The sequence below is a fragment of the Perna viridis genome, chromosome 11 (genome assembly GCF_037379345.1).
Source record: "Perna viridis isolate PV_CMFRI_1.1 ecotype Kerala chromosome 11, ASM3737934v1, whole genome shotgun sequence".
NCBI lineage: Eukaryota > Metazoa > Mollusca > Bivalvia > Mytilida > Mytilidae > Perna > Perna viridis.
The window spans coordinates 28,796,587-28,815,763 of NC_142455.1; the positions used below are offsets into that span (position 1 = coordinate 28,796,587).

Sequence of the window (19,177 nt, forward strand, 5' to 3'; positions counted from 1 at the left end):
ATCAAGAAGTTAAGTCATTGCTCCATAATATATAAAAAAAATTATGTATGTAAATAAACATGCCTTGTATTTCTCAATTTGAGTAATTTACAATAAAAATGACAGTACGAATTTGCGGATGAAAGAATGTAGGTTCGCAATCGTAAGACATATTTTAAAAAATTGTATCGAACGCATTTTTTCAAACGTTCAAATGATCTACTCAAATAGTCGTGACTATCAACACAAGCACTTGTAACATAATACGTTGATGAGAAGAGTTGATGAGAGTAGAAGATGCTTTAATACAACCAACATCTGAAGTTCACATCGGGAGACCATTTCCAATAGCTGTTATTATAACTGCCTCATAGCTTTATAATTAACAATCATGATGTCAATCTTTGGTAGAGGGGGATTCATTAGATTCTCCTCCTGTGTTTGTGTTTTGATTGGAATTTGTATGGGTGTAGCACTTAATATGATGGTTGCACCTTTTCTAGACGAATTGTGTGACCCAATTGAATCTAAAAACACAGAGAGCTTATTGAATTTACGTGAAACCAATATGGTCAAAGACCAGGCAGTTCAAAACATTGCGTCAAACGGTGACTCTAAACCTAATAGTGACTCGATTAAGAAAGAGCCAAATGATCAAGAAGGCGATGCTTATGGTGGCAATGATTTCTACATACATGAGCCTAAAATCATACGAGAAGATATGAACAATGGTAAGAAGTTTGTAAGGCCAAGATTTGCATCAACTGAACTTGGAATACGAGAAAAGTTATTTGTGGGTGTATTGTCAACTCCAAATACTGTCAATTCATTTGGAATGGCTTTGAACAAAACATTTGCACATTATGTTACCAAAACACAATTTTTTACAAATGGAAAAACTGGATTGCCATTACCTGGTATGCAAATTATTGGTTTTCCTGACCAGGATGCCAAAATGCTTCCACTTCATGTATTGAAATATGTGAAAGAACATTATCAAAATACCTTTGACTACTATTTGTTTATCACTGATAGAACTTACATAAGAGGAGAGAAGTTGTTTGAACTTGTCAGTCACGTAAGTGTCAGTGAAGAAGTTCACATGGGGACATCATTGAGCAAAGACGAGCCAGGCTTATGTTCATTGGAAGGTGGAATCATTTTGTCACAGGTAAGTAGGCAGTTGACTTAAGCTTGCTAATAGGGTGATGTGTCTGTAAAATAATCACCAGTTGTTATAATAAAGCAGTATCACAGTTGACACAAACTGCTACTTTGTACAATATGGACATGTAAATGTACATGTATTTGAAAAGAAAATGAATATCACTACCATATGTTTTTCTAGAATGCAAATTTATGTTACACAGTGTTAGGATTTTTTTGTTTGGTCAAATTTCCAAGGGAAATTCATTACTCAAAATCTACTCTCCAGGTCAATATAGTAATTTTCCCTGATATTTGTTAGGTTTAAATGGTGCTATTGTTTGTGTTTTGGATGCAAATAAGAGTCAAGACCTTGTATAAAGAGGTGAAGTAATCCAAAGTTTTGATACATAATGGTATCCTTTTGTTTCATTTAATACAATTAATGAACAAATTGAATAAACACTCAAAGTTTAGTTGTCTTCTGGTTCATTTCAAATCATTTGAATTTTCCTACCAATATACTTCTACTATAAAATACGAGTCATTTCTGGTACCAACAACTTCATATTCTCTTCCAGAGTCAAAAAAACTTTCCAGAAAAGAATACAAATCGAAGTGCTTAAGGTAGAATATTGTTCAAGTATTTCCAAGAAGACAATTTTTTGTTCATACTGACCATGCATGAACTAAATGCAACCTTTTTGATTGTAAATTATGCAGTGTACATGAAAACATGAATCTGGGGTGGTTGTATTCCGTTTACGATTTCATATTATAGTGGGGCCTGATGGGTTATTTTTGTTCTTCGTGATCGGCGCATTTTCAATATTGTGATCCCTTTTTTCTACAGATTAATTTTCGCGATTCATGATAAAAGCATTGACCGTGAATGGTTTTCGTTGGAGTTTTAAGTTCATTCTTCGTGATTGAGACATATATTTCGTTCTCATGATTTTTTTTTCCATTACGGAAATAAAGAGTTCCATTGAGTTGTCTTTCTTGGCTTAAAAAGTTGAAGTGGCGCGATTTAATTTAGAACCTGGTAGAATTCAACACATAAACAAGTAATGAGTCAGTAATGTATTTGATTGTGGGTTAATTGAACCAATCTACAACACAAACACTAGTGTCAACCACAGTGGAGAAACTGACCTACAAACTGTACATGTACATGTATAATGAGTGGAGTCACACTGTCTCCACTCTCCACTGTGGAGTCACCATTTCATATTTTACTACTCCTGCCTTTACAGTGTTCTAGGATTCCTATTTCTCGTTACCCAGGGCAAGTGAAATTTGGGTCAGGGAAAGTTAGGTTCTTAGTTACACTTTCCCTTGGCAAGTTGAAAACTTCATATGCTGTAAGGATTTGTTTTGTTAGGAAAGCAGTCATTGACTGTGGGAAAGTTGATTTTATATGGATTTTTCCCAAGGAAACCTCAATTTCTGAAAAATCCTGGAACACTGCTTTATACCATATACCAAGGTATATTTAACGGTTCTAGCAGTTTAATAACATTTCTCAGTTATGGACAGAAAACGTTATTGAGAAGTAAAGAAATTGAGCAATTTTATCCTTGTTTTTACTTTTTGGAGTCATTATGGAGGACGTGAGTGATTCTACTGTGAAGAGTGAAGAAATTAAAATTTTGGTTGATGGTACAATGTAGTGTAAATTGGAGTGATTTTAGCCTGAAAGATAATAAACTACAGCAAATTTAACTTGCCCATGGACAGCTAGCATCTCTTTTTAAACTTTCCCGATCCTTAAAAGTTAACTTTCAACAGATAATGGGAAATGGTAATCATAGAACACTGAATTACATGTACATGTACACTACGCTCAGAGTGGAATGGTTCTCTAACACTGAAGGACAACCAGATTTAACACCCAGATTCCACCTAGCTAACACTGTTTGTATATTGTAATAGTTCAATGAGTCATAATGGGTGAAAGCTGATACGGGTACAGGTTACACATTTTAGACCCTACCATTATATTTGTCAATCGTTAATACCAAATGCTAATTGTCTGAACCGCTGTTTTTATTGTGCCAACAGCTTGGATTTAAGGTGGACAAATCAGTTATTGACTTGTTTTACTGGTATAAATTTTGGGAATTGGATTGAGAATTTTCAAAAGTCCCCTGGACTCCCCCGTTGTGATTTTCAACCAATTCAGGATGAGTTTTGGAGTCAGTGGCCCAGGAGCTCGGGTACAACGTTCATATTGTTGCTGGATGTCAATTAGATTAAATTCACCGTGCTGGATGAATTTCATACCCAGGACAGTGATTCTCTGTGCACAATTAACAACCAGAACATATGATGTCCCAGCTGGGTGGGTGTAACACACATATTTTATCAAGGAAAAATCAGACTGACACGGTATTTCACCGACAAACATTAAAAACTCTGACTTTAGTGTTGGAGAAACAAGTGTTCCTGAGTGTACTAGTGTACATGCAAAGTTGATCTAATTTTATGTTAAGATAGCATTAACCATTACTCTCTCTAATGAGGTATGTATACATGAATGTACAAATATGCTAACAAGAAATAATCTACATGTACGTTGTATAATGTATTGGGATATTGTACCATGAATATATTTTTATTTTCCAATCAAGGATCCTCAAGGGTTTCAGTTCCTAGTAATTACAGTGATTTAAATTCAATAAACAAGAGACAATTGCAGGGTTTGTTCTCAATAACACCTATACATGCCTCCTGGATCCAAAATCGTGGAAAAACTTTCTTTGTTTAACATTTTTTGACAAACGAACATGAAAAATGTATGTGAACATGATGTTCATCTTAAGAAAATTAAGTTACAAAGTAATACATGTATAAGATTGTGACAAATAATTTCAAAATATGTAACTCTAACTCTTTGACAAAGAGCCTGATTTACATGTGTATGTATTTTACTATGAAATCTGTTCAGAACTGGCTTTTTTGTTACTTATACATCATTTTGTGATCTGCTGACTTCATATGATCGTTTGTATAACCTAAATGAAAAATAAAGATCGTTCTCAATTTGAAATTATAATATAAAGAGAGGTTCAAAGATGAAAAAAAATGTGTGAAGTAGCATGTGAAAGATGGGTTTTTCAATACAAATGTACATACATTGTACATGTAAATGTTGCAATTTTATGGTCTTCATTTAATTATGGTAGGTTGAACATCTGTTGCTTTTTTTTATGTTAAAGTATGAATTATTCACATGAGCTTGATCAGTCTGTTGATTGCACAGCTTGGGGTATCAGCTTGAGGTTAGACAGAAGCCATGTTATAAAAATTGTAAATTTCAGCCTGAGAAAATCCACAATTCTATTAAAATATTTTAACAGTTATAAGAGATATCAGCTGAAGTTACTAAGCTTTTATTAAAACTTATGTTTTTAAGTCCAATTTTAAATTATTTGAGGGAAGAAAAATTGCGAAACATGTACATGTATTTTATTGAAACATTGTTTGCCTTCCTATTGAAAGCAAAAGATTAATTTTATGTACTAGAATATCAAAAGTGTCTTTGATGAGTTTTTCACTTTTGATTTAATACATGTACATGTATATTCAGATACATGCACATGTGTACATTTAGAGTGAATAGAATACTGGTACATGTACTTTAAAAAATTTAAGACAAGAAAACACAGAAAATTGAAGCCATGTTATAAAATTGTAAATTTCAGCCTGGAAAAATCCATAAACAGTTTAAATTAGCAAAAGTTGTTTGTTTAACAATTTTATTAGGTCCCATTAATATTTGTTAAATCATTGTTTTTTGTTTGTTTGTCTCTCTCCTGGTCTGTCTGTTTGCCAGTCTTCTTGCTTTTTGATTTGTCTTGTTTGGGTTATGCCCCCGGGCATTTTTGGCTTAGTATCTTCTACATTTGTCTCAAAATTTCTGGAAGGCCACCATACAGAATTAGTATTATCCAAAAAACCTAGTTAGTGTACATGTACTTACCAGCACAAGTAGTTATGTCATGGAATGATTAAACACTAAACAACACATTTTAAAATGAAAATAGAGTAAACTTATTTCCAAAGACTATTAGTACAACATATCATACAATGTAGTTACATGTACACAGTGTACAATGTATATCATAATGCCAGCAAACAGAATAAGTTTGTTTTCAAATAAAAAAAGACTGGACACAGTTTAATACAGATGACATGCATAGTTACAGCAAGATATTGTTTGTATGACATTGGAAAAATACATGTGTTGTACTGTATACACTAAAATAATGAATGTATCTTTCTAACCAGAAGAAAGTGTGGGACCGACCAAGTTTATCTGGGACCCACCAAGTTTAACTGGGACTCAGTATCAAAAAGGGGATTAGTCTCAGGACTTACCATATAAAAATCCTGAAACCCTGAGTTGTATATATAAGAACAATATGAACATGGACTAATACTTATGCAATATTTGTAATCATAATGTATACTATTACAAAATAAAATAGAGATTCAAGTTTCATAGCTTAAAACATTCTTTGAGGAACAGCCCAAGTATATTTATAATAGCTCTATCCTTATTGCTTAGTAGCCATTTAAATTTACATAAATTAATTTTGGCATCTGTTATTCACAAATGAATCCTTAGATTTTGGTGTGAACTGGTCGAAATAAATAGAAACAGGGACTGTCATTCAAAAATATCTTGCAAGTCTGATAAAAATGTCATAAATTGACAAGTGAACCCCTACAAATATGTCCTACAAATTGATTTATACAAGAAGGTTGCTATGGGACCTGTTTGCTTCTGGCCATTTGTCGCCAGAGTCTTGTGTGCTGAAGGTTCTTGAGAAAAAAAATAGAGCATACTCTGTCCAAAAATGATGCTTTACAGGTACAATATAGGTTATTGTGAACAACGTGGCATGACATTTTTTTTTTTTTTAATCAATGCAAAATAAAGTCATAAAAAGTTACCTACTCCATTGTACCCCCAAATTAGTAAACAAATAATAACTCCTTGTCCAGAAGTTGTACTTTTTGATTTTGATTTATATATGCTGTTGTGTGATTGGTTGCCATGATACAAACATGTATAAAATATGAAGAAAGATATTTTTGACTTAGTACAAATGTATGCCTAAAAAACAATGATTAATGTCTCTTTTTATTGATAAAACATGCTATGCATTAAAGTGCCCTCTACCCAGTGCCCCTCTATTTCCAGATCCTAGTTAGAACACTGTATTGTAGTATGTAAAATAGCATAATATTTTAAGTTTTGATAAATTATCATTCAATGATATACCTGTACATGTAGGTACAAATATGCATGTGATTATTTGAATCAACAGAATGGGAAAATACATGTACATGTACATGCATGATACAACATAGTATTTTTAGGCATATTTCACATGTATAGGTATAACTTTCAAGTTGTAAAAAGTGATAGTTTTTTTATTCCAGAGTGTGCTATCCAAAGTTTTCAAAAAGGTAGATACATGTTTATCATCAGATGCTCATGATCCAAGTCATGTATTTGAGAACTGTGTATTATTGACAGCCCAGAAAACATGTATAGATAAAGGAGGGGTAGGTATTGCTCATACAGCAATGTACATGTATGATAAAGGAGGGGTAGGTATTGCTCATACAGCAATGTACATGTATGATAAGTATCTAACTATATATTAACAGACCATTTAGAGATCCATAGATTTTAGAAATGGGGGTTCCAGTCTTTGACATATATTAGTTGCTCATTTTTGCCCCAAATTTTGCAGTAAAATTTCAAATTTTCAAACCAAAAATGGGGGAGATGTCAACAGCCCCTCACCCTTGCATCAGCCAGTCTAGGTTAGGATTTTTTGTCTGTATTGTACTGTACTAAACTTTGAACATGTACATGTACAAAAGCCATGCATATGTACCTTTAAGTAAAACAACAAAAATATGTTTTAACCTTTAATTGAAGAAAGAATAGGTTTCTACTGCTGTAGTTCTCAGTATTCTCACTATGTGATTTAGAATGTACTATAGAGTGCTTACTTGTCTCAGGGCTTTTTTTTTCCAAAATTAGATTAGTGCTAGTGGTACTATCTGATTGATATTAATTACTTATTGCTAAAAATGAGAAATGCAAAGCACAGTGCTGTAATGGCCGGTGGGAAACTCTGGTATGTGTAAAACGTTACCGATGAGATACATGTATTCATTGTAGTCATGTACATTTTTACATGTAGTATGTACATCAGCTGTTAGTGTACTTATAAATGGTATATCTACATGTTTAACAGTTAAAGATATATAATAATTATACTCAACATTTGTACAACACTAAATGTAACATTTTAACAATGCATTATTTTTTTTTTTTTTATTTTCAGGACAAAATATACAAATCATTCAAAGTAGAGGATTTTGAGTATGATGACGACATTGCTACGTTACGTAATGATGCTTTGTTTAACAGTTCATTCTCTATATACCCAATGCCTGATGATATATCTCTTTACAAAATACACAGGTATGTCATGTACATTACTTTTAATTTTTTTCTCTCCCCACTTGCAGCTTGGGAAAGCTAAATCACTCTCATATGCATTCACATTGTATACACAGTCAAAATTATTTAACGTAATTTAACTGAAATTTGTGTGAAAATCATGTTAATTTCATGTGAAGTTCATGTGTATTTCGTGTGAAGCTTGATTTACATGCATTTCAAATGAAAAATATTTGCATGTGTATGTATCTCCTTGTATAATGCATTGGTTTTATCAACTGTTGTTTACATCCCACCACATGAAGTGGCCAGGTATAATGTGATTCCCTCTGTAAATTTGCTTGTCTGTTTGTCTATCTATCCCTTCCATCAGAGTTTGCACATGAAACCTTTTTGGAAAATTTGCAGTTGTTAAGTACCATATTTTACAGACCAACAGTTTTCAGCAAAATCCAAAATGTTTTAAAGTTACATGTAGGTCATTTTGAAATTTTTAGCTCACCTTGCCGAAGGCCATGTGAGCTGTTGCCATCACTTGGCGTCACTAATCATTGTTGTCCGTTGTCTTTGTTAATAGTTTTTTTTTAAACTCTTCTCTAACATTACTTGACCAATTAGAACCGAACTTGATATAAATGTTCCTTGGGGTATCCTGTATAGAACTGTTGTGGGGATTTTTGAACATTCGAAAAACACTAAAAATAGAACATAGGATTCAGACAGTATGTTTTTGTATATATCTCCAAAACTGTAAGGTTTAATCATATTCTGACGTGGGTAAAAGTGTTCAGCATGATGAGATCTATCAGTAATCAAATTTTCGTTTTAATCTGTAAACCATGCTGTAATTCTTGCCCTTTTTCAACATTTTTTTGCTCTTTTCAATGTTTTTTTTTCCTTTAAAAATCTTCTCCTCTGAGATTACTGGACCAGTTGGAACTAAATTTGGTTTGAATGTTACTTAAGGTGTTTTGGATTGAACTGATGTGTCAGTTTTGATCTGTTGAAAAATATGGCAGCCATTGCTAAAAATAAAACGTAGAGGTCAGACAGAAGGTTTTCCATGGATATATCTCACACAACCTGTTACTGATAGGTTTAGCAAAATTCTGACTTGTGCCAAAGTGTTCAGATTAATAGATCTATCTGTGATCAAATTTTCATGTAAATTTTTTTATGTTTTTTGGCTATTTGTAATGTTATTACTTTAAAAAATCTTCTCCTCTGAAACCACCTGACCAATCTTGATATTCTGCATAGCATTATTGTGGGTATTTTTGATCTGTTGAAAAACATGATTGCTGTTTCTAAAAATAGAACAAAGGAGTCAGGAAGCAGATTTTTGCATGTTTCTCCAAACCGTTCAAAAATTCTGACTTTGTAAAAGTAATCAGCATGATGTGATCTCTTTGTGGTCAAATTTTGGTGAAAATCTGTTTACCCATGTTGGAGTTATTGCCCTTTTTGGATGTTTTTTTTTTGCTGTTTTTGATGTTATTGCTTTAAAAAAAATCTTCTTCTCTGACACTTCTAGACCAATTAGAACCAAATTTAGCATGAGTGTTCCTTAGGGTATTCTGCATAGAACTGATGTGTTGAATTTGACATTGTTGTAAAACATGGCTGAAGTTACTACATATAGAACATAGGGGTTAGACAGAAGTTTTCTCATATTTCTCCAAAACTAATAGGTTTAGCTGAATTCTCAATTGCCAAAATGAGCCTACAAAAGTCTATTAGATCAAAGATGTTGAACAACTCCTCATTAGAGTGAGGCCAATAATCATATTTTCAGCAGTTTTTAGCCAATATCTTGAAAACTGTAGTAAATACATGTAGAAAGAAACTTTCATTGACGAAGTGATCTTTACATTAAGTCCTACTAAAGTCTTCTTTGAGTAAAAATTATCCTGCAACTCCTTGTTAGAGTGATTGCCCTCGAAAGGCAAAAATTAAACCAAGTGAGCAATTCAGGTTCCTGGGAGCCACTTGTTTACCATCACTGTATGTAGTGGAGTATCTCACTTAAATTAATGTTCTATTAATGTCATATTATTACACCAGTCCCATTTTTTGTATTTCTATGTTCTTAGTTTCTGTATTGACTTTTTGACTTGTCATGGTTTCAGTTGATCCCTGTTTCAAAACATATTTACATCATCAAAACATTTATAGAAAGAAGGGAGGTTTCATTTTTGAAAAATCACATACATTTATTCAGAAACAAATATCATTCAAATAGGTCAAAAAAAAGATCATTATTCACAGACTGAAGTAAATTGTTTCCCTTGAGGTCTAAACAAAAATTTTGTGTTCTCCAAATTTTGAAGATGTTACCAGAAACACAGACTTTTTTTTTAGTCTCCTTCAAAATTAGGTTGGTAGGTAGATTTTTTTTATATTATAGATTTAACTCTATTATGACACTGCTGAATACGGAACTTGTCTAAGCCACTGCCATGTTGTTTAATTTTTTTTTTTAATTTTGAACTTCTACATTGGAGAACCAGGCGATTCTAGTGAAAAAATTGGTGATGGATATGTAGTAAATCTGTTTTTTTGTAGTTGTTTTTGTTTTTTGACTCAACAAAAGGATTAGGATTGGCAGGGAAAAAAGAATTTTTTTTTATTTTAGGCCAAATTTACAGTTGATGCATAAAAAAATGTAATGATGATGTTCAACATTGTTGTTTTTCAGGTACTTTTGTCAGTTAGAATTGAATTTGACAAGACAAGAGATTCAGAAAGCTAAGGACAGTATAATTAGTTTGAGTAGTTTTGCTCCTGGTGGAAGAAATTCTTTACAATGGCCGATTGGTAAGATTAATATTACATGAAATTTCTGATTTTCATGAGTTAACATAACAGATGCTATTTCGTATTTGAGATAAAGGCTAGTAAGCAGAATGAGGAGTGAGGCTTGAAGAAGCAGTGGTTGTTTCTGTAGAAACAGTCCTCATAAAAATTTGGCCCCGTGCAAGTCCAGGTGTTAAAAGAATAGGCCTGCAGCAGCGCTAAGCTTGTCGTATAAGGAGACTAAATAGTGCTCAGAAACCTAGCCGGGGGCTAGGCGCTCTGCCCACAGAGCAACTGAGATGTGTGCCCCAGGTGGTGGAATGGGGTACCCCTGGCGTGTTACATGCTGGGGTTGTCAGGTTATAATACGGAAAACCTGACCGCAAACCATAGTGGTGCACCGTGTTGGGAAAGATGCCACGTTCCTCGCACGTTAAAGAACCCTGCTGTGGTATTCGATAGGAGTAGGAACCTTTGCGCTCCGCCACAGGAGGCTAAATTTCCCGACCTTACCCATCCCCCCTTTTTCCAGTGGCAATCAAAATTTGTCGACCCTATTATCCTTGTGACCCATCCTTTTTTTTTCATTTCATGTTCATTTTATCATCCATTTCATGTTCATTGTCTGAATATAGCTGAAATATTGCTGCTCGGACGTTAAACCCCAACAAACAAACAAACAAACAACCATAAAAATTTGACTGACTATTGTACGTTACTTGTTTACAATAGAAATGTGATACTAAAAACATAACCAATTTCCATGGCAATGATACATGTATGTCAAATTTATTAATACTTGTTGTTTCTACTCATCATCACTTCTGGCAGATCCAGAAATTTATTTAAAAAAAAGGGGCAGGATCACTCCAGAAATTTATAATGGATAATTTCAGGTTTTGGTTACTTACTCATTTTTGCCCCAAATTACACCGAGTTAAAGAAATTTTCTCAAAATGATTTTTTTTTTGGGTGGGGGGGTCCTGGATTCAGTCTCTGGGAATCTCCCTGGATCTGCCACAGTATCTCACTCAATCACACTCACTGTAATATTTCTATTAAAACTGCTGTTATCACACTACAGTGTACAAATACAGTATAGAACAGTTTATGCAAGACACTACAGGGTAGTCAAGAACAATAATATACCTCCTCAGTCATTTTTCTCTACACATTAGTTGGTGATTTATTTTAGGTGTACCAGAAGCTTATAAACCAACCAGCCGATTTGATGTGATACACTGGACATACTTTACAGATACACATATGTACTTTGATGATGATTTTACCAACATAAAACCATTGGAAGGTAGGTTAACATATCAGAGTTAGTGTCAATCCAAAAACTGTATACACATTAATTCTATACTCCCACTTAACAAGTGGATTTGTAAATTGGAATCACCTTGTCTGTCTTTTTATCTGAATTTCATTGCAATTACAAGTATCTCCAACTCAAATGAATGGAAAGATTTCAAAATGATATGTGACTTTTTATGTTGAAAGCCAATTTAGCTGCTATCTGATGTCAATATCTTTTTTTGTTTTATGAGTGGGGTATACTTAGCATGACAATTCACAAGAAAGAAGTTTGGCGACTTTCTATTGGTGAAACCACTTTAGGTTCATCCAGATAACTATTTTTCTCTGATTTAAGCTCAATTTCCACATTATCTGTCACTGTCAGGATGGAAAGCTTTTCCTCTAGATCTAGAGTTTTTTAATCTTTTTTTATGTGTTTGTTCATTCCATTGAAACATTGTCTAACAGCCTATTTTGCTTCATAGGTTACTCACAAAGCTAACATTGTTTAGGACATTGCCATGGTAAGGTGCTTGTAGTACCTAAAATTATCTTTCTTTCTCTTTCTTGCATTGTTAATCATACATTTACAGTTGATGGTCCTTGTGATGGAGTTCAAAAATCATGTTTAATTCTATTTTTAGGCGTGGATAGACAAGATGTACAAGAAATTCAAAATACAGCCTTTGAAAAGTTGAATCTTAAGTATAAAGATGAATTTAAATCATACAAACTCATAAATGGATACAGAAAATTTGAGCCTTCAAGAGGAATGGAATATACACTAGATTTAGAGTTACAAGGAAATAATCGACAGAGTTCACCACAAAGAAAAAGGGTACATTTACTTCGACCATTGGGCAAAGTTGAAATTGTGCCAATGCCCTATGTTACTGAAAACTCTGTGGTTCATCTAGTGCTGCCACTTTATGATGATGATCTTGCTGATTTTAGTAACTTTATGGATGGTTTTGCTAAGGCGGTCCTTGATACTAGTGATAACTCATATTTATATGTGGTCTTTGTTAACAATATAAACTCATTGAAAACAATGAGAGACCCATTTGCAAAACCAAAGCAAATTATTGATCATCATTTAAACAATCATCCTACAAGGAAAGGAACTGTAACTTGGAAGGTTTTGCAGACAACCAGCTCAGACAAGTCTGAAATATCAGTAATTGATTTCATCAGTCGAGATCTACAGAGCTCTGACCTTGTCTCCCTTTGTACTGTTGCCATGGAGATGAACATAGATTACCTCAACCGCGTTCGCATGAATACTATCCAAAATGTTCAAGTGTTTTTCCCGATAAGCTTCTGGCAATATAAACAAAGTATTGTTTATAAAACTAAACCTTACCCTCCAGGGGTGGAACTAGGACAGACATATGGACATTTTGACACTCATTCCTATGAGCACAGCTCATTTTACATGTCTGATTTCATCCATGCAAGACGTCACATACAGCCTAGTGATGTTCTGAAATTACAACTTGTTGACCTTTTACTGAAATCACAGAAATTGCACATATTTAGAGGAGCCGAGCCTTCACTACGAGTGAGATGGCATCTACTGCAGTGTGAGGGCAGAAATTCAAGTGATGGTCAAGCTCAGTGTGATGCAAGGAGGTCTGAAAGTCTAGCCAGTCGCTCACAACTAGCTAAACATGTTTTTAACTATGTTGAAAAAAACAAAATCTCCATTGAAAGCTTGATAGAAAGAGCAAAACAGAAAGATGGAGATTAAATGTCTATAGAATTCCAATAAGAATTGAACCAGGAGACACCCCCCCCTTTACCCCCCATGACCCAAACCTATCTAGTTAGTGCCTCCTGATTCTCCTCTTGTTTGATTCTTCCTTTTTTAGGGTAATTTTTGTATCAATTAAATAAACATTGAGTATATACAGTATTAAGCACTTGTATTTTCAGTGTATTTGTTTGACTCTATATCAGTATTGTATATACATGTAAATGTTATTTGCATGTCATTTTTAAAATTTGACTTATTTTATTAGTTCATGCTTGGATAGAATAGAGAAATTCTAGTTTTATGACTTTAAAATGTATCTCCATGTACGTCTGATTGTACATGTATAATGTATATACAATGTACATGTAGCCCTCAAAATAAGAGTTTATATTTACATTATTTTGGGGGTATGAACTTACATTATTTTGGGTGTAAGAACTTGCATTGTTTTGGGTGTATGAACTTACATTATTTTGGGGGTATGAACTTACATTATTTTGGGTGTAAGAACTTGCATTGTTTTGGGTGTATGAACTTACATTATTTTGGGTGTATGAACTTACATTATGTTGTTCTGATTATCTATCCACATGTACATGTATACCTTATATGAGATTACATTTCACTTTTATCTGATCCATGGTTTATATGCTATCTTTCTGAGACATGTTTTGAGATAATGAATTTGAAGGAGTGTCTGTATGTTCGTGGACCCCTAAAATTTTGTTGAACATCTGGATTACATGTGTTTATTTGTATTTATATGTTTTAATTTTGACTTTCTCCACAACAGTTAACTCTTTCAAATCAGTTGAATATTGTTCATGGTACATGCATCTAATAAAGATTTTAGTGAAGCTTGTTATATGTAAATTATCTGACAATTGATGGAGCTGTCCGAAAAATCAAGCAGATAATGAATTTTGTGTTGAAGGATGAAAAATCCAACTTTGTATTTTTGTAAGTTTTTTACAGATGCTCCAGAGTATTGAAATTCACCAAAGGTTTCATATAATATACCCTGTAGTGAAGGGAAATGCATTGGAATTTTCTTTGAAGGGGAGATAAATCTTATTTGCTGGTACTTCTTATAATTACTCTCAGTGAGACTTAAAGATCAAACCCACAGTGACATTCATTCAGGTTTGTTGTTTCTAAACTTAACAAACCAAACAAAGAACTTTTTACTCAGATTTACAGCCAAAAGGGGAGGTTATCCAGGTTAGTTTTAAAAATCCTGTTCCTCAACTGCCAGATCTTAGTTAATATGGAGAGGGATTATCCTGGCCAGCACTGTATCTGGGAAGGGAGTATCCTGGCCAGCACTGTATCTGGAAAGGGTGTAGCCTGGCCAGCACTGTATCTGGAGAGGGAGTAGCCTGGCCAGCACTGTATCTGGAGAGGGAGTAGCCTGGCCAGCACTGTATCTGGGGAGGGAGTAGCCTGGCCAGCACTGTATCTGGGGAGGGAGTAGCTTCGACAGCACTGTATCAGGGGAAGGAGTAGCCTGGCTAGCACTGTATCTATATTACACTGAGTTCATTCAAAGTTGATTAATGCAAACCATACATTGAATCAACTTTACAAGAAATGTATGGTTTTACAGGACCTGATGTAATTATAGACCAGTATTTGTCGAAAGTCTGACATGTTCAGCCACTCGGAGCTTAGTCATTTCTGATTTTAATAGATTTATGGTTCAACTAAGTTAAAAACTTGGACAGTCATTTACAATGCATGTGATTTGGAATTTTTTCCTCCAAAATGTACAGGCAAGGCAAATGCATACATGTATGTCATGGCAAATGCATACATGTATGTATACTTCTCCTTTGACATGGTGTTGAGGTCTTCTCAATTTTGGATGGATGAAAATATTGTCAATGTGTCAAATGATCAATCATACTTTTATTATTTTTATTTCTGTCCAAAGAAATTCCCATAAAACAAAAATTACTACAATTTTGGTCTTGGTTTACTTTCCATTATTACTCTTACAAATAAATTTTCAATTACTTTATTAATAATAACACCTTGGTTATTATACATAATTTCTGAAAATTTCAGTAATTAAATCTAATTTCTAAACCTGCCAGTTATTTTACATATATACATAAATTTTCAGTAATTATACATATCTCCTATTGTACACATTACTGTAACATATATATTAAACTCTTTTACACAAAGAGGTAGAGACGTTTGGAAAATGAAAAAGTCTGAAAGAGCAATATTTTATTAGACAACATTTTTATTTTCCTATAGTTGGATGTTATTGTTTTTTGCTGATTTTGTAGTTTTTTAAAGTCTGGTCAAATAAGGGAATCAATGTGATTCTGGTGCTTTTTTACTATAATTAAATTATATTGATAGCCAAATACCAAAAATTTTCGAGGTGCTACATGTATTAAGTTTTTATTTTATTGGTATGGCAGTAAAAGGCACCCAAAAAGTGAAAAGTAATACCTTGGCAATCAAGAAATTATTATTGCGCGCCTTATATAAAATAAACAGATTCATCCTGAAACATCATTGTCAGATTAATATTGTAAATAATGATCAATAGTTTTATACAACATCTTTATCCTTCTTCTTTTTTTTTTCCGTGTTTGACAGTAACAAAAATGTATGTATGCTTGTATATGTACAAGTTCAATATTGAATCTCATAATTACAGCTTAGCCTTTGCCTAGTAATGCTGTAGTAAGATAATCTAAGGTCTTCAGACATTTATTGTCTTCCTTGGTTAGGGATTGTAGAGAACATAATTTTCCATATTAAAACTGTTAGAAGTATAACTTTCTATGTTTACATTGTACGAGTAAGCATGGCATTTAGTTTGAAATAAGGTTATTTCTTGCTTACATTTATTTGTGTTTTCAATCACACACATACCAGTTTCTATATAACAAGACATTTAAGGTTGTTTTTTTCTCTGTTAAGTAATGTTGTTGTCTCTTTGACCCATTCCAATTTTCAACTGTCATTACTGTGGTTTCATGTGATTAAAAAACTTGAATTTTTATAATTTTCAAATTAATTTATTAATATTTATCAGCAACCAAATCTTTGCAATAAATTTGCCTTAGAAAGTTCCAGTTATACTTCATGGATAGTGTTCTGTGGTACCTTCTACGTTAATGATATTCATTTTCTACCGCCCTCCCATCTCACTTATGCTGATGCAGAAGCTTCTAATTGATTGCACTTACAAAAATACTATAAATTAGAAGTATAATTGGAACTTTTTGAGGCAAATTTATTGCAAAGCTTTGGTTGCTGATAAATATTAATAAGTTAATGTGAAAATTATAAAAATTCAAGTTTTTCAATCACATCAAAACACAATGATATACTGTGGTTGTACTTATTTTCATGGTGTGTATTTATTTTCACAAATTTCACTATCAGTAGATTTTAAAAAAAATATGCATATATAGTGTTAAGCATATCATGGTAACTTACACAATCAAATACTCGTGAAATGTTTGAAAATAAATACCCACTAAGATAAATACACTACATGTAGTCTCCATGTAGTGCATATACATGTACTTGTATACCTGTATTTTATATCATGATTTTCCTTTTGAAAATATTTGATAATAAGCAATCTCTGCAGTGCCAAAACTATACTGTTGTCCATCATATGTTGTTGAAATGAACAAAATGTTTATTTTTTGGGATGGTTTACCAAGTATTATATAATAAAGTTGGTGCTTCACACAGTATTGTTTTTTTATATGCCCATGATATACTGAAACAGTCCATCTTTCACCATTGTTCACACTTCACACAATATTAATTAAAAAATGCTGCCACAAATGTTTGTGGAACTTTGATGAAATATTTATTCTGTTGATGTGAGCTCCCTTTCTATTTTTATAAAATTCTAATTTTTCTTTTCTATAGAACTTTATTGGTAGAAATATGGGGTGAGTTTTTATGCTAATGTACATGTTTTTTTTTCAGTTACTTTAGACTGTTCCAGTTTTAGACCAGCTTATTTTTGCTCCCTGTAAACAGTTTGGGAGATACAAGTGATTCTCATACCTCCCATCTTATTCCAAAAGTATAAAAATTATCATACTTTTATAAGTACAAAAATATTTTTTGGGCATTTTAAGGTTTATTGGGGTGATACATCTCTCAATTTGGATCCTGAATAAATTTTTGATACATCAGGTTTCTAACACAGAACACATATGGTCAAGCAATTTTGGGTCCATCAGGCTTCAATGTGGATGGAAACCTAAATAGATGGTAATGTTCAGGGTATCAAAGAATCCCAAGAACTGACATAAGAAGGTTAATATCAAACAAAGTATAGTTTTGGTCCCCAATTTGGACCAACATATTGTACACCATGTACATGTATGTGCGCATATATATAATGTACAGTATACTATAGCTATTATTTAGCATTCTCTAAAATTAGATTTGACGAAAATTATATTACCACTAATGCAAAATTTTCAACTCCGTAATCAAAACAAAACATCTCTTATATCTGAAGAAAAAAAACCACATTAACTCTCGTACCGCCTTCCATTATTCCAAATACATGTACTCTGCTGATTTCTTCATTATTACATGGTATACATGTATATCCATCTGAAAATTTGTACACTTTTACAAAATGACATATTTGCTGGTACGGGGATTCGCGCTTGGTATGGTAGGGAATTCAAACTCTGACAGTTCTATTTTAAAGCAATATCAAATCTTTCAAAACTTTATCCAAAGTTTAATATAACCTCTGAATGTTCAGAAAAACGTACAGTTCGGACAGGAAAGTTAGAAATGTTTGGTAGATTAACTTCCGGTAACACATTTCGGGACTTAAGAGCACCTAAAATTGACCGAGTTTGAAGTATCATAAATATTTTCAACTTCTTGTAACTTTAATTGATTAAAAGCATCATTCAAAACTTCTGGACCAAGTTCCCATTTAAATTCTAAATAATAATAGAAAAAATAGACGATATAGTGATTTGTATACGGCAAAATTTGGTACGGTTGCAGGTTACACATTTTGAGGTGTACATTTCATTCCCACTTCCCATACGCTTCTGCAACTCTCACTACTTGTCCAACTAATAAACGGTAGCTTAGATACGGATCATTTGAATTTTTTCGAGGGTAAGGAGTTGCTTAATTTTTAATGAAAACAATTGAAAATATTCTTACCCACATTTTTCTGTGCTTTTCCATGCTTTTGTTACTTTGTATGTATTATTTTAGTTACTTAATGTTCTTTGTTGAGTATGACTTTTCCAGGTCTGGTCTTCGTCACTGGATTATATTCTTTTGATTTATCAACTTCATATTTTCGCCAAATCCTGTTGGACGTGTTTTTTTTATTTTTTTTTTATATCGATACTTTAGTTTGAGTAAACAAAGTGTACTTATCCGTTGCTTTTGGATTTTGAAATAGCTTATACTCTTCAAGGTAGAATCAGCTTAATGCCTTTTGTCCTAAAATGTATGTGTTATGTCACGAGTTAAATCACGCAAAATTCAACATTTTTTTTTATAGTTCATGTTATTTTTCCACCACTGCCCCAGGTGAGGGTGGGGGCTGACGAACATGTTTAATCTCGTCGCATAATTTATGTGCCTGTGCCAATCAAAGAACCTGCAGTCCAGTGGTTGTCTTTGCACCTGTCACAAGTCAGGAATTTCTGGCCTCTGTATGTCTTGTT

At 33.1% G+C, this 19,177-nt stretch overlaps 1 protein-coding gene across 1 annotated transcript; it reads left to right on the forward strand.

The window, feature by feature from the left end:
• Positions 1 to 204: 204 nt before the first annotated feature.
• LOC148603617 (chondroitin polymerizing factor 2, non-catalytic subunit-like) lies at positions 205 to 14,329 on the forward strand. Its single transcript, XM_088552171.1, has 6 exons — positions 205 to 1,150; positions 6,580 to 6,705; positions 7,500 to 7,639; positions 10,317 to 10,435; positions 11,610 to 11,723; positions 12,361 to 14,329. Exons 1-6 carry the CDS (start codon positions 371 to 373, stop codon positions 13,464 to 13,466), a joined length of 2,385 nt encoding a protein of 794 aa, XP_088408297.1. The 5' UTR covers positions 205 to 370; the 3' UTR covers positions 13,467 to 14,329.
• Positions 14,330 to 19,177: the final 4,848 nt, after the last annotated feature.